At 36.7% G+C, this 27,179-nt stretch overlaps 1 protein-coding gene across 1 annotated transcript in view; it reads left to right on the top strand.

Moving 5' to 3' along the window:
- Positions 1-27,179, top strand: part of LOC138694561 (uncharacterized) — a 613,293-nt gene that overhangs the window by 561,211 nt on the left and 24,903 nt on the right. The window contains exon 4 of the mRNA XM_069818420.1: positions 11,091-11,224. Coding sequence (XP_069674521.1) covers positions 11,091-11,224 — 134 coding nt within the window. The remainder of the gene's footprint in view (positions 1-11,090; positions 11,225-27,179) is intronic.

Genomic DNA, 27,179 nt, shown 5'->3' with positions numbered 1-27,179 from the left:
AATCCAGAAAAATCACAGTCAATCATTGTGGGCCATTCTCGTTTGTTAAGCACTATTACCATACCAAATTTGTCCCCGATTTAAATGTACGGCGCCGAAATTCCGTTCAGTGAATCAGTAAAGAATCTAGGTATTTATATGGATAAAAGTTTAAATTGGAACATTCAAGTTGCAGAAACCTGCAAAAAAGTATTCTCATTAATCCAATCGTTTAGGCGATTAAAGAATTTTCTACCCTTTTCCATGAAAAAAATTGTTAGTGCAAACACTCGTGATGCCCCACTTCGATTACTGTGATATTCTGCTTCCTGACCTAAGCGTTACTTCGGCGCAGAGACTACAATGTGTTCATAATTTGTGCGTCCGTTTCGTCTGCAATATTCGCCGGGCTGATCACGTAACACCATCCCTCGAAATGTTGTCCTGGCTCCGTCTAGAAGATCGTAGGAAAATCCACTGTCTTTCCCTTCTCTTTCACATATTGCATTTCTCCACTCCTGTCTGTCTTGCGTCTCGTTTTCAAAATTTATCCACCCATCATAACCTAGACATACGATCACAACACTCCCCAATTTTATCCATTCCCTCCCACCGAACATCCTCATATTCATCTTCTTTCACTGTGGCTGTTCCTCGGCTTTGGAATTCCCTACCGAGCAATGTCAGGGACTGTCAGACATCAAACCAATTTAAGAATAAACTAGCGAATTATTTTTCTAACAATTCTTGTTAATAATAATAGCTGTTTCTGGTTTCTCAATGTTTAATGGTTATATATATATATATATCACAGATAAATATCTAAATTATCTCTTTATTATTATTATTATTATTATTATTATTATTATTATTATTATTATTATTATTATTATTATTGCGTCCTCAGGTTGCGGATAGAGGAGACGGCCTCCAGATATGGAGGGTAGCTGCGAATATTTTGAATAAGCAGTCTTGGACAGCCGATAAGGGGTGGTCCTCCAGCTTGGGGGTTGGGCGAAGGGCTAACAACCCATCACCGTAAAAAAACAGCTTGTTACGAATCCCTACAATAAGCCTCGGAATAGGACTGATTCTCTGGCACGACCACAGCAAAGGAATAAGGTTTTGAGATTTAGCACTTGGAACGTAACTAGTCTATATAGAACAGGAGGGGTAACATTAGTAGCAAAAGAACTAGCTAGATATAGAATAGACTTCGTGGGAGTACAAGAGGTTAGATTAGATGGGAATGGCATATCACAAATAGGAGATTACTTGTTGTATTATGGGGAAGGAAACAATAATCACCAATTAGGAACAGGATTCTTTGTTCATAAAAGAATAAAATCAGCAGTAAAAAGGTGGAATTTATCAGTGACAGGTTATCATAATTAGTACTTAAGGGTAGATGGTGCGACATCATAGTTATAAATGCTCACGCCCCTACAGAAGAGAAAGACGACCATATAAAGAATAGCTTCTATGAGGAATAGGAACATACTTTTGAGCAGTTCCTTAGATATCACATGAATATTTTACTGGGGGATTTCAACGCTAAAGTAGGACGGGAGATATTTTTAGACCAACTATTGGAAAAGAGAGCCTAACGCAATTAGTAGTGACAATGGAGCTAGACTAGTCAACTTTGCTACATCGAAAAATTTAATTGTCAAAAGTACAACATTCCCCCATAAGGATATACATAAATATACTTGGACTTCTCCAGATGGATTGACACACAACCAAATAGATCACATCTTGATAGATAAACGGAGACATACTAGTATAGTAGATATTCGAACTTTCAGGGGTGCAGACTGTAATTCTGACCATTATTTAGTGATTGGAGAATTAAGAGAAAGATTATCAGTACCCAAGCGAGTAGAACAACAAGTTAATATTACTAAATTCAACATTTTGAAATTAAAGGACGAGGAAGCTAAGCAAAATTATCAGGTCGAAATTTCGAATAGGTTTGCCACTTTAGAAAGTTCCGACGAAGTTGAGAAAGAATTAGATGTTAATAGCGTGTGGGAAAATATCAGAGATAGTATCAAAATTGCAGCTGAGCAGAACATAGGTTATTATGAAACTAAGAAAAAGAAACCGTGGTTTGATGAAGATTGTTGCATGGAGTAGAAAGAAGGAAACAGGCAAAATTGAAATTCTTACGGGATCCAGTTGAGGAGAAGAGAGATAATTATTTCAATGAAAGACGGGAAGCAAGTCGTACACTTAGGAATAAAAAGAGAGGTTACTTGAAGGAAAAAGTGAATGAGGTAGAAACAAATAGTAGGAATAAAAACATTCGAGATTTATATGAGGGTATAAAGGAATTTAAGAACGGATATCAGCCAAGGGTAAACGTGATCAAGGATGAGAATGGTGACTTGCTTGCAGACTCTCCATCAATCCTAAACAGAAGGAAAAACTATTTTGCGCAACTACTAAATGTACATAGGCCAAAAAGAAATGATCGGGACGAAATTCAAATACAAACTGCTGAGACATTTATACCCGAACCCACGCTTTCAGAAGTCGAAATTGCGATAGAAAATCTGAAAAAGTACAAGTCTCCAGGTATCGATCAAATTCCAGCAGAATTAATACAAGAGGGTGGAAGTGCATTATATAGCGAAATTTATAAACTTGTACCTGCTATTTGGGAAAAGGAAATTGTACCAGAACAATGGAAGAAGTCCATAATTGTACCTATTTTTAAAAAGGGGGACAAAACCAACTGTGGTAACTTTCGAGGAATATCACTTTTGTCGACGTCGTACAAAATTTTGTCCAATATTCTTTTGAGGAGATTAACTCCGTACGTACATGAAATTATTGGGGATCATCAGTGCGGTTTTCGGCGTAATAGATCGACTATTGATCAGATTTTTTGTATTCGACAGATAATGGAGAAAAAAGGGAGTATAAGGGTACAGTGCATCAGTTATTCATAGATTTCAAAAAGGCATATTACTCGGTTAAGAGGGAAGTATTATATGATATTCTTATTGAATTTGGTATTCCCAAGAAACTAGTTCGATTAATTAAAATGTGTCTCAGTGAAACATACAGCAGAGTCCGTATAGGTCAGTTTCTATCTGATGCTTTTCCAATTCACTGCGGGCTAAAGCAGGAAGATGCACTATCACCTTTACTTTTTAACTTCGCTCTAGAATATGCCATTAGGAAAGTTCAGGATAACAGGCAGGGTTTGGAATTGAACGGGTTACATCAGCTTCTTGTCTATGCGGATGACGTGAATATGTTAGGAGAAAATTCACAAACGATTAGGGAAAACACGAAATTTTACTTGAAGCAAGTAAAGCGATCGGTTTGGAAGTAAATCCCGAAAAGACTAAGTATATGATTATGTCTCGTGACCAGAATATTTTACGAAATGGAAATATAAAAATTGGAGATTTATCCTTCTAAGAAGTGGAAAAATTGAAATATCTTGGAGCAACAGTAACAAATATAAATGACACTCGGGAGGAAATTAAACGCAGAATAAATATGGGAAATGCGTGTTATTATTCGGTTGAGAAGCTCTTATCATCCAGTCTGCTGTCCAAAAAATCTGAAAGTTAGAATTTATAACACAGTTATATTACCGGTTCTTTTGTATGGCTGTGAAACTTGGACTCTCACTCTGAGAGAGGAACATAGGTTAAGGGTGTTTGAGAATAAGGTTCTTAGGAAAATATTTGGGGCTAAGCGGGATGAAGTTACAGGAGAATGGAGAAAGTTACACAACACAGAACTGCACGCATTGTATTGTTCACCTGACATAATTAGGAACATTAAATCCAGACGTTTGAGATGGGCAGGGCATGTAGCACGTATGGGCGAATCCAGAAATGCATATAGAGTGTTAGTTGGGAGACCGGAGGGAAAAAGACCTTTAGGGAGGCCGAGACGTAGATGGGAGGATAATGTTAAAATGGATTTGAGGGAAGTGGGATATGATGATAGAGACTGGATTAATCTTGCACAGGATAGGGACCGCTGGCGGGCTTATGTGAGGGCGGCAATGAACCTTCGGGTTCCTTAAAAGCCATTTGTAAGTAAGTATTATTATTATTATTATTATTATTATTATTATTATTATTATTATTATTATTATTATCATTATTATCATTATTATTATTATTATTATTATTATTATTATTATTATTATTATTATTATTATTATTATTATTATTATTATTATTATTTCTTACCAGTGTTTATTATTGTCACACTAACATTACTTATCCAACTTTCATTATTCACTTTCATGTTGTTTTATGGTCTAGATATTAATGTAATAACTATGTAAGGAATTGTATTCAATTAGAATTAGAGTCTGGGTGGGCGGAAGAGAATGCCTACTGGCCTTAGCTCTGCCAGATTAAATAAATAAATAATTATTATAACTGGTATTAATCCTATTCTATTACTACTGCTTATTCTGCCACTAATACCGTTATTACTGCTACTGATCAATAATCACTCATATACAGAGTGAACCGTAATTAATGTCATTCATTTTAGAGAGTTATTCTTTGAGATATTTGAAAACAAAAAAGTTTGATATAATTTTTCTCGGATTTGCTTCCTTTTCAAGATAAAAATGATTTTATAAGAAACATTTCATAGCGTGTTTTGGGAAAACGATTGACTTAATTCTCAATATGCTCAGTGAATCTAAGAGGTCAGTGTATTATGATATTAAATTAATGAAATAATTTTAGTTTTGTCCCTTAAGTGTTCAGAAATTCGATCCGAACAATTGTAACATTGTAAAATTCTTTGGCTGAACAAGAACTTACAAATGTTCGGATCAATTTTTTGCACATTTAAAGGACAAAACTACAATTATTTAAATAAATTATTATTATCATAATATACTGCTTTCTTAAAATAATTGAGCTTATTGGGAAATAAGTCAATAGCTTTCCCAAAACCATAATGAAATATTTCATAAAATCTAACCGCTACTGACATTAATGTTGTCCTACTATTGATACAACTACCACCATCATTACCACACAATCATTATTACGAATTCACTACTATTACTGCCATTGTTGGTATATACATTTTTTTCTTTTGGACTAGTTTTTTTCAATTTAGATTTCCTATAATTTTAGTTATGTCGCTTAAGTTCTAGTATTATATTATTTAAACGAAATTGGCCCAAGTATGAGCATTTGTTCTTTTGTGTGTAAAGTGTAGGCCTATACCGGTATTTAAATGTGCATTATGTAATTAGTAATTTCACTTTCAATAATTGTAAATTGTAAATTCTGTTACTGAAAAATTGGTGCTTATGCATTACTGTTTCTTTTTTATTTCTTCACTACTTTATTGACACTTCCTGTAATCATATTTTTGCACTACTGTTATTGTTATTCTTAGCATTGTAATTGCTAGTGTACTATTATTTTTACTACCTGATTAATAACCCTGAGCTACTAATATTGCGGTGGTAACATTTCTGTACTACTAATATTATCACTACTACCGCTGAATTTACGTAGGCCTACCACTAATATTATGATTCTGAATATTGATACTGTCCATTGTCCATAGGATTTCTTTTAGCGCTCTTATTTCTGCATCACTAACACTATCATTCTTTGAATTAGTACTCTGTACTACCAGTAAGATCACTTTCAGAATTTTTATTTCAGAACTATTAATACTATCACGTCTAATATTACTGCTTCTAGACGAATTATGTTCTTCTTATTTTCATTTCTGCATCACGAACACACTTTTCGTAGCATTTGTAGACTTACTCGGCATTACTAATATGGTCAGTACTGGATCTTACGTTTTTTCATCACTAATACTACCATTCTTGGCATTGACATTTCTGCAACACTAATAGGATCACTTAATATTTTTATTTCAGCATCACTAATACTGTCATGGTTAGAAATTATACTTCTACACTAGAAATAATCACTCTTGGCAACGTTATTTATGCAGCACTAAAATATCACTTTAGGCAATGATCCGGTAGTTCGGAATTACTAATACTGATGAAAGGGACAATAAGAGATTATTTAGAAGAGGCGTAACTTGCACTTCTTCCATTCCTGGTGAAGTATGAAGAAACTTAGATCTTTAAGAAGATTATAACTATTTTTGTCTCTAAGTAAAGAATAACCTTATAAATCTACCCTACTTATTGGGGTCTAATATCTATGTAAGTGATGTGAAGTTAGCAACTTTTAGGGATTCCAACGAGTAGGATATCCTTTTGACACTTAGTCACCTGAAGACGAAGGTATGTACACTGGCGCTGAAAGATATCTGTCCTAGAATATTCTGATCGTAAAAGCCAGTCCTGGGCGCTATTAACTCTATTAAGTTATGCAGACCATTCTTTAATTCCTCACTCCACCTTCCCGGACTGAGACAATAAAATCTTGATGCGGTAGGAGCAAACAGAAATTAGTGACGGATTGTATCAGTTGCTTTCACGAACTTTCGGCTCTCCTTGGTCGTCTCAAATCCACCACTGATACACAGAGCCTTGTTTATAAGGCGGTGTAAGCGAAAAGGACATGGGCGGAGATATCTGCGTCCGTTTCACTTTCCTCTTATGGCCAGGGCTGGTGTAAGCGAACTTTTCAGCCACGGGATAGCCAGAATCAAAGATAGTCTAATAAGGACAAACTTTGAAATAGTTCCGTTAGTTCTCAGTAGGTGATATTAGTCTATTGTTGGGTTGGGTAAAATTGCGTTAGGAAAAATGATGATGTAGATTAAGTATAAATTCGATGGTGTTCGGGTAATGGGAGTTAAGTCGTTTTTTGTGGAAATGAAGTTTTGTGCCCTAGGTGAATATAATAGTTAAATTACAATTGGGTGTACAAAAAGGAAAGTAATACTAGCATTTGATGGTTTTTGTTTGTGTAGAAAATTATTTGCAATAATTGTCCGAAGTTTATTTTTCATTTATCTCAAAATTTATTTTTATGACATCTCCTTTTTCTCAAACACCAACTAATTATTCACAGAATTGAAAATATCAACGGTGTCTCGCTGAACTAGTGCTTTTCACAATCACCAGAGAGGGATGAAATTTTGAATTGTATAATGTGGGTATATTTATGTATACTATTCGCGACACTGACTGTTACCTTCGCCACATATTCACTGAAGTAATAATAACTAAAGAAGCACACTTACACGAACAAATTACCGATCCCTATTGATTAGTAGGGGTCAGGCATCTTTGAATGCCAATGTACAACCTTCAAAATGTTATGATTTTATAGATAATACATACTTAACCATTAATAGGAAGGGTTCAGAGTTACATTTTCATCCCACTTTTGCTCCAATAAGATGAACTTCATTTTAGGACAACAATAATTGTCTCATTAGTAAATGCTGTATAGGGAATGTAACACAAATTACTTAGAACCAGTAGTAAGACACACCCATCGTTAAAGTCTGACATAATTATTATGCTTGAAAGTAGGCGACTTCCTTCTAGCAGTCCACACCTGTGGAGTAACGGTTAGCGCGTCTGGCTGCGAAACCAGGTGGCCCGGGTTCGAATCCCGGTCGGGGCAAGTTACCTGGTTGAGGTTTTTTCCGGGGTTTTCCCTCAACCCAATACGAGCAAATGCTGGGTAACTTTCGGTGCTGGACCCTGGACTCATTTCACCGGCATTATCACCTTCATATCATTCAGACGCTAAATAACCTAGATGTTGATACAGCGTCGTAAAATGACCCAATAAAAAAATAAATCCTTCTAGCAATTTTTTCTTGACTGTCAAAACAACACTGTCGGTTATACTGTAACACAATCATTAGGCCTACTGCCGTTGGAATTAACTTCTGTTACAACAATAATTAATTTGCAGTACTTTTATTGACACTTCTATTGCAATTGCTATTAATATTGTAATATTGCTAGTACTACTACTACTATTATTACCGGTATTATTATTATTATTATTATTATTATTATTATTATTATTATTACTACTACTACTACTACTACTACTACTACTACTACTACTACTACTACTACTACTACTACTACTACTACTACTGCTGCTACAATTATTACTACAATTCCTACACTAATGCTCCATTTGTCACTATTACTACTACTACTATTACTACCACCACCACCACCACCACCACCACCACCACCACCACCACCACTACCACTACTACTACGTTCGAAAAGTTATTAATATTTTTAAAATCCTGTCTTAGTAGCCTACCGTACTGTGTGGTGTAAATTCGTAATTCATACATAACTGAAGCGCAATGAAATGGACCATTACGAAAGACAGTGAAATATTGCTCTGATGATATGCCGTGCAGGTTATATCTTAACAACAAAAAAGAACATTATTAGCAGTCACGCGACCCCTAATCCATTTAATAATGATTACTCAAGAACTTTCTTTTAGAAGCAAAGTACTTCGCGAATGAAACATTTATGGGCGTGTCCTCGAAACTTTCAACACGTCGATGGACTTTTATAACGCAATCTAATAAAACTATATCGTTCATTCGATCAATTAATATCTTCAAGTTAACATGATAAGTCTAGCGTTGGAAGAACGGCTAGGTCCGGGTTCAAATCCTGGCAAGTGCAATTGGTAATTACAGCGAACAAATAACTTCTTGAGTAGAATTTGTTGGGCCTTTTGCTTTCCTCCTTGTAATTCTTCCAAATTTCGACGATTGTCTTATCATAATCTCCCATGAGAAAGAATTGTGTCTCAAGGGAGAATTAAAAACTTTATTCTCCGAGGAGCTATTGGTGTAAACTTCATATCTGAACAGAAATTTTGACTTCATTGACGTGTCCACTCTATTATCCTAAATTCGACGGACCATGGTAATTTATATTACATATACTTTAGAGCACTTAGAATGTATGATACATATTTTAATTTTACTGTTAGGCCTATCTTTGTGTATTATTATTATTATTATTATTATTATTATTATTATTATTATACGGCTGGAGGGATCATCGTGCTAACCACACGATACCTCCACTCTGGTTGGATGATCGTCCACCTCTGCTTCGACATGTGGGCGTGAGGCCAACAGCCGACTGGTCGATCTAGGGCCTTCACGGACTGTAGCGTCACGGATTATTATATATATATATATATATATATATATATATATATTATTGTTATTGTTGTTATTATTATTATTATTATTATTATTATTATTATTATTATTATTATTATTATTATTATTGCACAAAAAGGAAAATTCCACTTATTTGTCTCTTCCTAGTGATCACGAACTATAATCATTGTCATTGGCTGTCAGAGTTTTTCTTCAATTCGTTAGTGTATCGTGTTTATCTTCCCAAATTTCTGTTGCTTATTTTTGTATTTATTAATTTATATTCAGAAATAGACTTCTGGATATTTCACTTTGAAATTTTACGCCTCCAATGTTTCGGAACTAGACTAAATTTGATTGTCATTTTTTCCCATGCTGAGTTTCGACGCTGAATAACATCTTCAGCTGAAGGATTCTTTAAACAATGTGAAATCAAATACATAAAATACTACTACGTACGTAAATCACATTTATAAGATAAAATAACTATTACTTTCATTGTGACATGGAGTGGAAAGAAATGCTTATTTTTTAATATTTGGCATTTCAACCTGCCAATTTTAGTGCTTGGCATAGCAACAAACATATTTCTCTGTGGCATAAGTAAATAATTGAAAATTTCTTCGGCCGTCTGCAATAAATGGAAACGCAGCACACCTCCAGTGGCTTGATTCATAATGGCACTGAGCCTATATATACGATAATACGGAACAAAATTCGGACCATATTTTATTACAGTATTTCAGAGCCAATTAGTTATAGGTATCCTACAAGCAAAACTCAGCTCGGATTCCTCGCGGCGCTCATGCTATACTCCTCTTACTCCCCTGCAGTATGCGTGAGAGCATGCTGGGAATCGGGAGCATACGTCATCTGCGCGAGACAGTTACTCCCGGTGGTTTCTGCGCCCTGAGTTTTCCTTGTTGGATGCCTATAGTCTCCTAAATTGAGACAACTCATCCTGCCTGTGGTTTTCCGTGATGTTCCTAAAGCTCTAAGTCAAATTCTGGGATGAGCCTTAAAAGAATTGGATCATGAACCTTCATCTGCCTCCCCACACAATTTCCGGAATTTTTCCAAATTAAATACTTTCGAATCTTAGTCCTGGCTTTCGCAAATTGCCTTCGGTACACTGGAACGAGTTTACTCGATCGCCACTCGTACGGCGCAAGGCTTCTGATCCCTCCGAGACACGCTCGACGATCCTGACCCGTTGCTGTTCAAATAAATTCGAATTATGGTTTATTTGACGACACTCGCAATTGCAGAGGTTATATCAGCGTCGTCGGTGTGCCGGAATTTTGTCCCGCAGGCGTTCTTTTACATGCCAGTGACACGAGCCTTTCGCATTTAACCACACTTAAATGCCATCGACCTGGGCTAGGATCGAATCCACAACCTCGAGCACAGAAGGCCAGCGCTATACCGACTACGCTACCGAGGCCGACTCGTTGCTGCTCTGTAGTGCTTCTCCCTCCCTCATGTGTTAGTTATTAGGTTACGTCCATTTTCGGCTTTTTTCCTTCAAAATTCTACAATGTTCCTTCAATGAAACAGTGAAAATAGTGAGTCAAGTGGCCAACAGGATTGGAACTTACAGGATATAGACACATTCTCTCAGTCACAATTTCCCTCGCAAAGGACGCGTTTTCGCATACCTTTTTAATTTTTCTCCTCTCATTCTCCCCAACGTCATTGATGTTGCCAATTGCAATTGACAGTAAAAAATATCGATATCCTAGATGAAATTACGTACCTAGGATTACAACAAGGGCTTCTGCTTAACAATGATATAAAGTAAATACTCTTGTACTACCTTGATCATCATCACGAACAGTGAAGTTTAGGCTTGTTACGGGTTATAATTATATTAAATTGTATAATTTTCGTCTTTCAGCTTCTCCTGTTTTACATAACCTTTCTTAATAAAGTATTACTTCTAGACGAAAATAATTGTGACATGATTATACTGAATATCTGTTTTGCCTTTGTTACAGCATTTCCGTCAGAGGATCCGATGATTGAAGGAGTATTGTCGGCATACATGATCGGAGATTACGTCACTGCAAACTGCACTTCTGGAAAATCCCACCCTCCAGCCACTCTTACTTGGCAAATTAATGGCATACGGGTAGGTGCTCATTCTAACTTCAATACTTATATACTTATGTAATTTGTTCTATGCTCTTAAACTATACCCTAGATCACATTATACCCAGATTGCTCGGCCTTACAGGCTTTGACGGTAACAACTTTTGTCAGGTTTCTATGCTGCCATCTAGTTGTTACGTAAGGAGTCACATTTGAATTGCATATAGCGACTGTATTGCCATCTCGTATTCGTTTACGGAGGAGCGATCCTGGCGGTTGTTCTCTTCAAAGTACTATCGATTTTAACATAGGGATGAGCAAACTGTTATATATGTGATCTGGGACTATACTTTATAGAAGTCGGATATATAATATGTTGCGCTGAAAATTGGTCCTGGACTGAAGGGACACTAGGATTGAGTTTTTTGGTCAATAATAAAATTCCTAGCGGTTTCCATTTCCTCCGATTTACTTGAAACTCTGGAAGAATACTCAGCATACTTCAATACACAAAACTGTGCATGAAATCAGGTCATCACACTGAAAAATTTTCATGATATGAATTTTTAACTTTTAAAAATTAAAGAAAATTATCAAGCAAATATTATGATTTGTGAGAAAGTGTTTATCTCATGAACCACTTCTCACATTTATAAATCCATGTGAAGTTTTCTTTACCATGAAATGCAAGTACTTCACATAAAATTTTTAAAAGAAAAAACAATTCTGAAGCCGTGAGGGATGTTTTGAATTTACACATAATTTAATATAATTAAAATAAATTAAAATTAATATCAGGGGAATTAATGAATGAAACGTGATTAAATTTGGTACCGTTATTTAAATGTGCAGACACGACAATCCCGCATACTTTAAAAGAAATTAATCGAAAACTTTAAAAGTTTCAAAACTTGGTCTCAGTGTCTCTTAAGGGTTAGATTTTTCCTGGGGGCAGGCCGATTGATTACAGCATGCATTCTAAATTTTTACTGTAAGGTTGTTATCATCGGTTCACTTGTCATCATACTTGTCAATAGATTCGGGGCTCGCATTTCCAACTCGCTATAGGAAGAGAGATTTTAAAGATTACAAACAATCTGCATAACTTGTTTTTGGGGAAAAAAGTAAAGGTGGGAATTTCATGTATTCAGACTTACAGCACGTACAAGTAATCTCTCCGTGAATGATAGCGTACTGAAAAATATATCTAATGTGTCGTACCTACGTCAAAATATATAGGAGAGTATCACTAGCATAATTGCACCTGTAATCCATGTCATATTGGAACAAATGCCAAACAGAAATACTCTATATACAGTATAGAGGACAGCGGTAGCTTCTTTTCTCTGGACTTTATTCAGCCTCTAGCAGAAAAGAGTACCAGGGGCAGTTCTTTGGAGTTAAAGGCGAGAATCCAAGCTCGTAAAAATTGGCATTACTACTGCTACCAATGGCGACTGTCTGCAAGAGTGGATCCATAACCTCTCGCTGCCCTGCGGGTCTCCAATTCCTGTAATATATACTGCGTCACATAACATTTGAGAGAGCCCTATAATCTTTGCAACAGTCCTATAACTGGCCTATTTTAGTATATCTAAAATAATTATTTGGTACTCAATCCGTAAAGTGTTGCTTTAGAGACATAACGGTCCGTAAAATCAACCGTTATAAGAATCAATTCTATAAAGTTCTCATGACAACATTTTACGGATTGAATTTGTCGTAACCATAACACATTATCAGTTGGTATTATTAAAATGTATTTCCGATATCAATTTTACAAAGGCCCTTCATAATGTGTTGCGACATTATTCGCGAAGAATGGAATGCAAGGGAAAGACTAAGACAGATCACGAAATACATTGATCACCATACAGCTCTTATGTTTTATTATGTCGAACGCTTTTCTTAAATCTAGGAATACTCCTAAACATTTCTTGCCTTCTTCTAATGCTTTTATGATATTATTTGAAGTCACAGCCATTGTAGCATCTTCGGTGCACATATTCTTAAAAACCAAATTGAAATTTTGATCCAAGTTTGTTCTTCTCTAAATAATTAACGAACCTTTTCTTAACGCATTTTTGTCAAATAATTTTGGAATGTTTGATAATAGAGATATTGGCTTATAATTACTTAGAATGTTTTTGTCACCTGATTTATATAAAGGAATTATAGTGGCACATTTGAATAGCATGGGGAATATTCCTTCAGATAAGCACATATTATATAAGTAAAAGGATTTGAGATAAACGTAATAATTGATTTTATTAAATTTAAAGAAATTTCATCCTCCCCTGGAGAAACATTGTTTTTTTAAGTCACCTGCTGCAGTAATTAACTCATTTTCATGAATTGGAGTTAGGAAAAATATAGCAGTTGTAATAGAAGTAGTAGTTATGTTGTTTACATATTCAATGGTGTGCGTTGTTATATCGTTGGTAATTTGAAGTCCAATTTTAGAAAAAAATATATATGTATTAAATTCATTCGTAATTTTATTTTCATTTCTGATAGTTAACACTTCTTGTGTTTTAATTCCTTTTTTAGATAACTTATTTCGTTTAATTGTATTTGTTTTCCAAAAACATTTCGGATCATCAGTATATATATATTTTTTTTATTTTACTTCGTAATACTTTACACGAGTGAAATAGTTGCTGTATTTTACCTACGGTCATGTTTCACTCATATAGGTCTACATATATTTTCGTTGCCCAATGGTAGGCCACTTAGTGAGCACGGTTTACTTTTCCCGTGATATCGGGGAAATTGGTCTCAGACAAGTACCGTATAGCCTGGAGCTGGAATAGGCTACTATCTCGTTGTTCAAGGTGTTGGCGTGTATGAACACAAGACAGCAATTAAACTCCGTAACGCTCGGGTTATTGCGAGCAAACCACGCTAAATATAAACAAACGAGCAGGGTGCAAGACAAGCAGACGCCCTCAGCAGGTGGGACAACCAGATGCACCCGATCCGACCTCGGCTGTCCTTTGTGTGGCAATTTTCACCGCAGGAACAACAGTGCAAAAATCTGGCGACATAATACTCGTTTTTTCTTCATTCTGTTCTCAATTTTATAATATTATTAGTTCGTTCATTTACTATAAATTTTTAATGAAAACAGATAGATAAAATTTTCAATTTCAAGAAAGTTATTTAACAAAATACAGTGTGCAAATTAACCCTTAAATTGGCAATGTGACCTGTATGATACAACAGGTTAATAGCCTATATGCTATAATTTTAATAGAACAATAGAAAAATATTGGTAGGAAAATTAAAATTTCACAATACTATAAAAACAATTGCACAACATATAAAATATGGACACTGCGATAGTTGTTTTCTTTACAGTCCGACACGGTTTAATAAACTAGTGTGAGAAATGAAGTTTTACCAATTTAAGGGTTAAAATCAGTTGTTAAAATTAAAAATAAAAAAACCGTTGAGCTAGACATGTTAGGGACGAGAAAGAAAAATGAAGTTATTCCAAATACCTTACTATAATAATACCGGACAGCTGTAAATGGCGTGGAATTACGTCCACAAATACAAATATTAACATAGAGGGATTCGGACTACTGTTTAAAACGTGAGTTACTAATGTGAAATAATATATGAAACACTTAAGAAATGTTGAATAGTACTTAATGTAATCTTCAAAGCTGCTTATTATGAGAAATATTGCATATTTTATATTACTTTCTGTAGCTCTGTAGTAGCGTGTCTGTCTCCAGACTAGCCGGGTTCGATTCCCGGCGAGGTCAGAAGAGAGACTAAGAGAGATGGCGGTGTACAACTTCTAATCACTAGATTGTGCACCAATATGCTTGGGTTAAATCCCAAATCTCTCCGCAGTGCATATGAAGAGAAGGCATAATGTCACTGTTGATAGTGATTCGTCCGTCGGATGGGGTCGTTAAGCCTGGCGGCCCCCTTGGTGTTATTCGACAGGAGTAGGCTACGTGCACCGTGTTTCCCCTTCTCCCTTTCTCATCTTCATCATCATCACTCATTCCAGACACTACACTTACACATATACTCACCCTAGTAAACGACATAACTCTCCACAGATACACATCACGTACAGTGTGACCCGCCGAAGTGGTGTACAACTATAAAATGGGTCACAGTTCTGCCATCTATCCGCAGTATGCGGAACCTAATCACGCAAGTGAAGTGGGTGGGCATTGGACACACACAGATAGGCCTATTACTTTCCGTAATTAATTGTTACATAGCCTATTGGTTTACTGAAACAAAATCAATTCTGACATTAAGAATGAATTTACAATAACGCTTTATATACGCATTGCTGACAATTGCAAAGATAAAATTGATAGTAATCTGATGCTTGTAATAATTAGTAAAGGCATGTGGAGAACAATAAAACTTAATTTGATAAAACCTTAAAATTTCCATTACATTTTAACTTCTTTCATTTATTAGGTCTGAATAGAAAAAGGTAATTTGTATTTTTCTATCAACACAAAGACGAAGGAATTAGGCCTGCTGCAGAATGTTGTTGACTCACGTCTTATGATCCCTCGGAAATCGAAAGTACGATTTGGAGCAATTTGTAATGCTGTAATTTTGTAGCAATTATAAACAGGACTTATATACTCTGACATTTTAACACAGCACTAATTAATAGAACTATTAACTAGCCCAGCAACAATATACATTGCAGTTGATTACAGCTTGTTTCGCGAGTATCGCTACACGGGCCGCCTAGGTAGCAGCACCAGGGTCGTTCGCGCGCAGAACTGCTAGCTGTCCGGTATTATTATATTATAACATTTGGTTATTCGTGTAAGAATGGAATGCAAGAGAAAGACTAAGACAGATCACGAATTGCATTGTGATCACCATACAAATTAAACTTTTCAAATTGAAATTTTTTAATGATTCTGTATGAAGCTTGCGTTTATTTAGCGTCGGCGGAATGGGTGCTACCTAGATTGTATTTGGCCAGATAAGTCCTAGTTTTCGACTCGGGATAACATTATCTAATGAGAATACTTAGCCTTTAATTGTATAAGGTTAATATTATGCTGTGCCCTCTCCATGTCTTATATACATACGAGAATTTAGCATCAGTGTTCAGCTTTACCATGTACAGTTTACCTCAAGAGGCACGAAATGTATATAATTGTAAATGCCAGTACGTGCATTACTTACTATGTTATTATTGCTAGATCAACTTATCACCTATTTTTAAATATTGTTTGCATCTCATGCACCTGAAGATGACTTTTTAATGTCGAAAATATTAGTGACTTCGTATTAAATATTGTGATGTAACAGATATCTGACCTCACAAATTGAAAAGTGTATTTGACTGAAAATTCATTATGTATAATTATTAAGCGGAAAATATTGTGTAAGGTGAAATAATTATTTTAAAAACGTTGGCGAGCACAACGCTACCGGCCATCTTGATGCTGGGTGCAACGTTGCCAACGTGCAAGAAACGACTGCAGAAGCATGTGGTGTGGGATTGAGAACCGTGCAAAGAATATTGTTAGTGAAGAAAAGAGGGTTTGTTTGGTGTCGTGCTTACAGTAATCAACGGCTAAGGTCATTATTGTCTTTTGATAATTTGAATTCTCTCCTGCGCAATTTGCATCGCACGTGCGCGTGAAGTACTATGTGGCAATGTTATACGCTGCCTTGCCCTCACTATCTGTCTCTCTCGACACAAATGCTAGCAGACTACCGCCTTCCGAATTGCCGTTGACTCCACCTGGGACCAGTCTGCATAGGAACTCTTTGTACACACAGGCTATTTATTCATTCGTTTAGTATTCTGCCAAGGGCAGGTCTTTCACTACAAACTCAGCTTTCTCCAATATTTCCTATTTTTTGCTTTCCTCTTTGCTTCCTCATATGATCCATATATCTTAATGTCGTCTATTATCTGATATCTTCCCCGAAATCTTTTTTCCGTTCACCATTCTTTACAGTGTATCTTTCAGTAGGCACTTTCACATCAACCAGTGACCCAACCAATTCCTTCTCCTCTTCATGATCAGTTTCATAATCATTCTTTCTTCACTAATTCTTTCCAGCACAGCTTCATTTCTTATTCTGTCTGTCCACTTCACACGTTCCAATCTTCTCCAAATCCAAATTTCAAATGCTTCTATTCCTTCTCTTCACTTCGTCGTAATGTCCACATTTCTGTCCCATACAATGTCACACTCCATGCAAAGCACTTCACTAGTCTCTTCATTAGTTCTTTCTCCAGAGGTCCGCAGAAGATGCTCCTTTTTCTATTTAAAGCTTCCTTGGCCGTTGCTATCCTCCTTTTGACTTACTGACAGCAGCTCATGTTACTGCTTATAGTACACCCCAAGTATTTGAAGCTGTCGACTTGCTCTACTGTCTCATTTAGTATTCGTAAGTTTATCTTCTTTATTGCTCTTCCTATGACCATGGTCTTCATCTTATTTGCATTTACCTTCATCCCATATTGTTCACAGCTGTCATTTAGATCCTGTAATATATCCCTTAGTATCATACTCTCTTCTGCTAACAACGCCATATCATCAGCAAATCGTATACACTTTATTCTTCTACCCCCTAATATCACTCCTCCCATGTTCTGAAAACAGTTCTTCACTAAATCCTCCAAGTAGATGTTGAACAGGGTTGGTGATAAAGGACATCCTTGACGTACTCCTCTCCCTATTTCATTTCCTTCTGACATTTCTTCTCCTATCCTGACTTTGACTCGTTGTTTCATATAAAGATTACTGAACAGTTTTCTCTCTTTCCAATCCACACTTATTTTCTTTAGAATCCCCATCACTTTATTCCAATCCACTCTGTCAAAAGCCTTTTCTAAATCCACAAATACTACATAGTCTACACTCTACTCTTCTCTACAGTAGGTGCCTTTTACCGATTGCCGTAGCAGTCCAATTGCATCTCTCGTACCTTTTCCCTTCCTGAAGCCCAACTGCTCTTCTTCCAACTGTTCTTCCATCTTAGAATATAAACGTCGATTCAGTATTCGCAAGAGAATCTTCGCCGAGTACGATATCAGGCTTATAGTCCTGAATTCGTTACATTTCTTTATATTATTTTTCTTCGGTATTGGAAGCAACACTGTCTCCGTAAAATCTTCAGCCCATTCTAATTTTTCATATGTTTCGTTGCATAATGATGGAATTTCCTTCTTGTCCTCACCCAAGCATTTCACTAATTCAATGGGATTCCATCAACTGCTGTTGGTTAGGCTATAGTACTTACAATTCCGAAGCACTGTCTTCTGTGTTTAAGATACGACTGTACTGCAATATGTGGCTACCTATGGAAAGCAGGTAGGACCGGTTAACATACTATGCTGTACTCCAACCAAGAGGAAGCTTCAGGGGAATGAGACGCAGCGGGGTAATGCTATGAATGACTGTTGATGTTATAAAATTTCATAAGGTCACACATGTGGGTACGCGCATCTCCATTCGCTAACTCTCAGAGCACAAACGATAACACTGATACACATATTTATACTACCCTAGTTACAAAATTAGATCACGGTTAATCTCCTGGTCTTTTAATCCCTCCATACAGGAAATAACATATGCAGGAGAGCGCATGTTTTTTAAACTGACTTTATAACGGTAATATTATCTATCTACTTCGCTGCAATAGATGACGCAATAGTAAGCACATTTCTTTCACGATTAATCTCCTGATTGGAGAACAGTATCTCCCTACCTCTCCAATCGCTCATTTCCTTTTTAACTCATCGTGGCGCGAGAATAGCATAATGCAATTTTTTGTAATTTTCAATTCCATTTCTTACAAATTTTCTCAAATATTTTTAAAATGTTTTAAGTATTATTTCATTAAAATTATGTTTATTTTGTACACGATTTAAGACCTCTTTCGTAACAACCAATGATATTCCATTTTCCGAATATTTCAATTTTGTTGATGTGAATGTTCGCCCCCAACTCTGGTTCACGGAATGTGCAGACACAGCCTTCAGCACCCCATATCGGTTTCTGCTTTTAAATGTAATGGCAACCCACTCCACCTTGAACTCAGGATGAGTAGACAAACAGAGCGAGGGATTTGTGCTGGTCCTACAATCTGGACGTATGGCGCACCCTCTCCACCCTAGGATAAGTCGAGGGATGATTTTCGTATAAGATGCGGGCTGGTCTAATGGAGCTCACTCCCACGTTCCCAAGACGTAATGGGATCTCAAACACTGCTACTCCACGCAAGACCCGGAATTTAATCGTGTGCTTTCTGCCATAACCGGGACCCACAGTGTGCGATCGGTGAACTACCACGAGAAATTTTCTGTTATAGAGGAATATGGAAACCTCTGTGCTGGCACAGCATTCGACTCGTCGACACTTCATCAGTTCATTTTCAGATCATTGCACTTTAGACTTTTCTGTGCAGCTCGCAGGAGTTTAGTCATGGAGGAGCTTTGTTTTGAAAATCAAAATGTCAAATAAAAGGATCTAAAATTTTATAATGTAAAGTAATGCTTAGTGAGAACTTGCACTTGTGTTACATATTTGAATTGAAACAAGCAAGCAAAAACAAGGGAAGAAATTGTCAATAACTTCCACAATGAGGGTTGTCTCCGGAGCCCATTTTCGCAACCTAGGGCCTATACCAGCTGACTACACAGAAGTTCGCTTCTATAGATTGACAAATCGAACTGAAATCCTGACCGAGTTACTACGTGAGCGCTGGCTGTCTTGGGGAGGAGCAAGTGAGAAAGCACGGGGGGAAGGGAGAGAGCACTATGCACTATGTACTTTCAGGTCCACTCACAGTTTGTCAAACCTGCTAACAAAAGCATTAAAAGGTTGACTAGTTGCCTGCAATACTAGCATAATGGAACCTTCCTAGCCGACAGTCGAGGCAAAAATGAAGAATCCGTTATTTTGATAATACTGGAGAGTGATTCTTCTATTGGTCGCGATGCCCGCCCACACACACACGCACGCACGCACACACACACACACACACTCTCTCTCTCTCTCTCTCAGATATTTACGTGGTGATTGGTGACTGAATGACGAGGAGCGAGGGAGATAGAAAAAAGAAAGAGACAGAGATATTCCAGAAGTTGGCGTGTTTTACGGGGTTTCACTTGAAGTTGTCAAACTATATGTAGCTGATTATATTTCTTATAAACCAAGGGGCGTTGATAGCGAAAAAATATTCAGTTATATGTACAGGATGATCCACATGGGTATAGGTAAAATAAAAACACCGTAAAACATTTACTACTGAACTTTATTTGTTGGAACTTTGTGCATACAACACTGAAAGATGGGAGATTCCTCAGAGCTTAACATGACCGCCATTGCGCATCTTGCACAGCTCTTAACGATAATGCAATTCAGCCCATGTGCGTTGTAACATAAGAGTGGTGATTTGTTGAAAAGCTTGGGTAATTTTTTACTCTCAGATCATCAATGTTCCTGGGTTTCTGTGAATAGACAATGACTTTAACAAAACCCTGCACGAAGAAGTCAGGAGGGGTTAGATCTGGGGAGTTTGGGGACCAAGCCAAGAGATAGCTGCTTCACGTACTGGATTTCGCCTGCGACCTCCTGCATATTTTTTTAAGGCAGAACTTGTTTCTACAGATGTTCGATACCACAACATTATGGAAATTCCCTTTGAACTCTTTTAACACTCTCAAATTTAGCATACCAAAGAACACATTGTGCTCGCTGTTGATTTGTAGTAGCCATTTTAATCATCTACGATTTTCATTTGTCCTTTCAGATTATCCATTGTTGATTGTCGTACATGGAAACTCCCATCTTTTAATCATAATATAACCAGCAAGAAATTTTTTGTACTATCATTATAGCTTTATAATAATAAATTAAAATTATCCATACCCAATCGGATCAGACTGTACAGTATTAACAGTTAAATAATTTCCTTTTGGAATGCGGGAATAATCGTGTGATTGCCAAAACTCGCAACATTATGTTTCCCTTGAGTAGTAACTTCTAAATATTTACCATAATAAATAAAATTAAAAATAGTTAAAAAAATTCCCAGTTTGGGATTATTCCCAACAATCATTCGGGAATATTCTTAGATAAATTTCTTCCCGCGAAAATTTTCCTAGATCCCAACACAACTGTGATGTCTCCCGCAATGGCCCGCATGTCGCTGACCCTCGTTTTGGGATAGTCTGCTGTGGGTACAAAAATAGCTTCTTCCCCACACCGAATTCGAGTGCAAAATGATAGAAGGGGAAGGTTGTTTGGTACTGAAAAACGATAGAATTATGTGCAATATAACTGTTATTTGTGTTATTATATCCGTAACGAAAGCGCAGTGCAGCACATGCGTTTCCAAATCAAGCAGTTCCTGATTTGGTACTCGGCGTGGACAGAGATTTACCTCCATTCCACAGGACTGGATGTTTATCTGTTGTTTTTATTCGTCTTCTGATGTCTCCGCAACAGCTCTGCTATCATTCTGACCACACTATCAGGTGCCTTCAGTGTGTGAGAGTTTAGTGTTGGTAAAATATACTCGTACATCCTCTCTCGGACTGCATTAAAGTGTAAGTCGGTAAAATAGAGGAGGTTAGATACAAAAGGCAATCCATCATAATTTTATACATTATTAGACTCTCTGCTTTGCACCATGGCGGCTCGGGTTCCATCCCTGCGTGAGTCACGAAGGAATTCGTAGTGGACAAAACGGAAGCGACATTTTCTTCTCGGCGTTCTCCCGTTTTCCCTTACCATTATTACCATTCCATCATAATCCACAATCACCCTCACTCTGCAACGTCTCGAGCCAGACCTCCAGAACAAATAAAAAATGGTTAAAAGTTGTACACATTGTATTAATAAATAATATAATAATAATAATAATAATAATAATAATACTAATAATAATAGTTATTATTATTATTATTATTATTATTATTATTATTATTATTAAACATTTAAGAAAATTAGGAATATTAGGCCTATGATCTATATTTTGAAATATGTCCGTTTTTCTCCCAACGTGTGTTACGCACGAGAAAAATTGAGCCTTACAATACTAATCTTTCACCATTAATATTAGACAGTAGGTTGGTGACAGTTATAACCTTACACTGTCACTTCCATTATTGTATGTAACTTATGTATGTATTTATTTACACTGCAAGTGGGCAAGCACCTGGTGCCAGTGGTATACACAATATAAACAATACACAATAAAATTACAATACACAATACAATTATACAATACAAATACAATTATACAATACAAATACAATTATACAATACACAATACAATTATAGACACAATACAATTGAACACAATAATTACAATTAATAATAATACGTAAAATAACCTAATTAATAAGTGAACCTAATTTGACAATATAACCTACATATGTATAAGCCCTACATAATTTTCACATTGGTACTGATAATATTCTTTCACTTTACTCTCATCTCACTCACTGTAGTGGCACTATGACGCATTTTACTGACACTTTAGGACACATTTCACTGACCCTCTATAATACATTCCACTGACACTATAGAACACGTTTCATTTACACTATAAATTATCACTGATCGGAACTATTCACTGCACTGTAAAACCATAACTTCACTGACTCACCTCGCTTCACTGATACAACAGCCCAAATAAGACAAATACTGTACTTACACCCTTATGCATACTTGTAAGTAGAACTACATTTAAGCTAAACATTTCTAGTCCAAAACCCTCTTACACACTATATTTAAATAATTTACAATTCAAACCAAGGTAATAACTCGTCAGGCTAAATAAATACATGTCACCTTAAAAAAATTAAATGTTAAATGTTATCTTAATTTTAATTTACACTTTATACACAACTTTTTAGATTATTCTTGAATCTCCTTAAGGAAGGACAGCCCTCAAAGACCGGTGCAGGTAGGTCATTCCAATCATTTATAGTTCATATCACATGTTACGACATAAAAATTGTCTTTTACACGCCCATAAAATCTGTAAAAATAAGAAGTAAGGCAGAGAAAGTCCGTCTCTTTGGTCTTGAGGTAGCGTGCTGGGCTTCTGATCAAGGTGGCCGGGTTAGATTCCCGGTCGTGAAGTCAGGGTAATTTAATTCGGACCTCTTTACGGAAATTGGTTGTCTGTCCATTGTTCCAGTGTGTGTGTGTTGTCTCGCAGTGGCCCCCGGGTACTCTGACCGAGTAAACGGGAGTGTCCTGCAGTGTGTGCGTGTGTTCAGTAGAGTTGCCCTTTTAAGTTGTCAAAGCGCCCTCGGAGGTGCTCTTAGGGAATGGACCCTGGCAGAGATATTGCCAAAGGCTCAGAATCCAGAGACGGTTTCGGGGAGGACGCCCCTCCTGCAAGCAGGCGAAGACATGCGTCATGACTTGAATATGCCTATGGCAGGCGTGGCGAAAATGCGATCGTGCGCCGAGCCACTGTGTAACCTGCAACGTGCATAGCACCTATGGAGGGAGGCGGACACCCGAAGGGGAAGTAAAACAACTGTCTGATTTATTAACGGTTTTTAATTTTCCTTACGTCAAGCACTTAAATAAAATTTTATACAGTACACGGCTACAAACTAATGTTTAGTACGTGTAACGAAGAAAGAAATGAACAAGGAAACATAGGACACATTATCACAACCTAAAATTAATTGTCTTCAGAATGTCTCTGCGACAGAGTTTCAAAATCAGGAATTATGTCACTTACTGCCAGTAGTAGTTGATCACGAAGGTATTTGTCTGTCAGTCGTGATCTAAATTTGGTTTTTACTACTTTCATTCTTGAAAATAATTTTTCACGTAAGTTGTAGCGAACGTAGCTTCAAAAGAGCAAGCGAAAGAACGAAGGTTCGGATAGTTCGGATATTGATTTTTTGGCAAAGATTTGAAAAGTTCAACATTTGTCAAGTCTTTACATCTAGCTTTCATTTAACATCATGTTGTAAATCTATGAGTTTAAATTGAAGATCTAACCACATTATTCGTACATTTACTGAAAAAGGATCGACGTACAGAGATGATGATTATGATGATGATAATAACAACAACAATAACACTTAACCTTTTAATGTTTCATCAGTAACATGTAGTATAATGCCGTTTTCCTCGTAATACTTGTGAACAAATCATACATTTAATATTCTCATCTTATTGACAGCAAAAAATTCGTCCTCCCATCCTACTTGTAACTTTAGTTTTTGTAGAGGTACATGGTTTCGAGGGAGACATTGCGACGATACGCTACTCGCAGGTCAGAGACAAATACAAATGGAACGGACTTTGACTCCAGTGAGTGAGAGGGTGGGGGTTTGGGAAGGTAGGAAGCAAAGGAAATGCACAGCTATCATTGCGAGCCACAATGTGCTCGTGAGTCGCATTTTCGCCACGGCTGGCCTCTGGAATGAGATGATGAAGATGAATGATATGATATGAAATCTAAATTCTTTTTCTAAAGGGAAGAGGAAGGGAAATGCACCGTGACAATGAAAATTCCAAACCGGCACTTGCCTAAGTAACTGTGAAAAATCACGGGAAAATCCACAGTCAGGTTGGTCCGTCAGGGGATTTGAACCGCGGACCTCCCGAATGCGAGTTCCGTGCGGAATGCATGAGTCACGTCGCTCGGTAGTGTACAGCTATATAATTAAATTTGTAAATTCAATTAACGCAACATTGTAGCAAATACAACGCAAGTCGACCACCAGTGTACAAAAATGTTTCCCGGTTGTCACTCGAAAACAATTACACCACAACAAGCAATATTTGGCTATGTCATGATGCCAAATATTTGTAGAGCGCGCGTAATGCTTACAACTAGTTAATAGTGGAAGCAGACTGTGCAGTGAACTCGGTTTATACCTTGCTTTGTTATTTCAATAGGTAGGCAGCTAGAGGACCAACTATGTAGGCTACTTGACAATTTAACCACATTGTTTCAGAATAAATTATGGTAATAATTATGATGACAATAATGTATGCGCAAATTTATGTTTTAATCCGTTATTTAACGGTGCTGTGTCAACTACTACGTCATTTAGTGTCGAAGGAATTGAAGAAATCGAGATAGTATTTCGTGATATGAGGCCGAGGAATCGCTATGAATTACCTGACATTTCTCTTATAGTTATGGAAAACTTCAGAAAAAATTAAACCACATAATTAGACCAAGCCGGAATCGAACCCGCTCCCGAGCGCAGCTCCGGATCAGCAGGCAAACGCTCCCAACTCGCCAGCCATGCTGGTGACTCGCGCATAGTTTTAGTTTGAGCTCTGATCACAGATAGCAGACTGATAAGCCTAATAGACTTTCAAGTCAATCAATATGCTACCACCTACCGACTGCAAAAAAAGTCATGTTATAACTCAAGGAATTGCATGGACCAACTGTACTTTCATCTAGCGGTCGTTGCGAAAAAATTCCTTTCCGACAGTGGCGGCTGTGGTGGTTGTTCTCATTTTATATTGCCATTTCGTAACATGGGAATGGCCTATCTGATATACACAATAAAGAGTAGAGTAGGACGATTTCAGATCGATTTTGGGGAAATTGTATCTAAATTAAATATTGTAACATATTTTCAAAGAACTGTGTTGTGAATTGAAAGGTTACTCAATTGCCTCTAATATATAATATAAAAATATTTCTTTAAAAAATTCTAATTTAGATTTTTCGTGTTTCTTACAAGTCTTGCAAACGATCGGATTCGCCCTCCAAGTTCGGGTGAATCCGATCGCATGTCGGATGCTTCTGATCGTTGAAATTATACACGTGAAAGACTCACTAGAAAACAAGTTATATTGTCCAAATACAATGACAGACATTTATCAATAATTAATAACACAAATAACGTTGTATAAACTGTTTCTGGGCAACTGACTATTGGCCTTGAAAAGATTCTGTAAACTGACGCCTAAGAACAAAAGCTTTCATTGCTCAGCATGGCGTCATATATCCTACAATCTGCATTCATTTTTCACAATTAAACTGTTTTCTCCCTTTGGCTCCCATATAGATCTCGTGGTACCACTCTTTTGCTTTCCGTGGCATTAACAGATCGTGGGAATCATAAGACAGAAAACAAAACTGACACACAGTTTCGTCTTTCAATTGTAATTAATGATCTTCATCAACACTTGAATCAATATTTTTTCTAAACACTGAACGCATTTGCTTATTTCCTATATTTGATATTTTCTGCTTCTCCATGTCACTACTTTTCTTCCTTTGCATTTGCAGAAATTCAGATGATGTCGAAATGCATGTGGATTGCTTAGGTCTCCTTGATTTCTATATCGAAATAAGTCTGTAAATTCCTTTATTTAAGTCAAGTCCATGGTCATCATTAAACATTTCAGAGACCCCTGCCTTTTCTTGTTTTCTGGCGTTATTAGGATCCATGCATTCTCTGTTTCTATTCCGAAGTGTAGTATAAGAAATTTTAAACCGCCTCGCAGATTCTTTAATAGACACGAAACCTTACTGCACAAGGACCTCTTCCATATCCTTTTCTGTCCACATTTTCTCTTCATTGCTTTTTTATTTTCCCATCTGTAACAGGAGAAAATATAAAAACTACGTCGTTAAATAAACGTGAACAAGCGATCGGAATCACCCGCGAAACGGATCGGAATCATCCGTCGGCGTAGTGTAATTTTCAGCATGAGGTTTACGACACTGGTAACTTATTACACCAGATTTCATTGTAGGTTATGTCCACAGAACATTATTTTATTTCATATCAATTAAAAATCTACATGAACATTTTAATATAAAAATTCTCAAATTAATACATATAGAAAACATGGAAAATAAACAATTCTGTGGTATACTAGAGTTTGAAATAATTTCGTAGCTATTTCAATACAAATTATAGCGACTTACACTCGAGCTGCCACAATAATTCTCAATAGTAAACTTCTCCCAATGGACCAGAAGTAGCCACTTACGAACACAAAAATTCCGCGTCT

This window comes from Periplaneta americana, chromosome 2 (genome assembly GCF_040183065.1).
Source record: "Periplaneta americana isolate PAMFEO1 chromosome 2, P.americana_PAMFEO1_priV1, whole genome shotgun sequence".
Taxonomy (NCBI): Eukaryota; Metazoa; Arthropoda; class Insecta; order Blattodea; family Blattidae; genus Periplaneta; species Periplaneta americana.
Note: the sequence above shows the minus strand (reverse complement) of the source record. Positions and strands in the feature narration are given on the sequence as shown.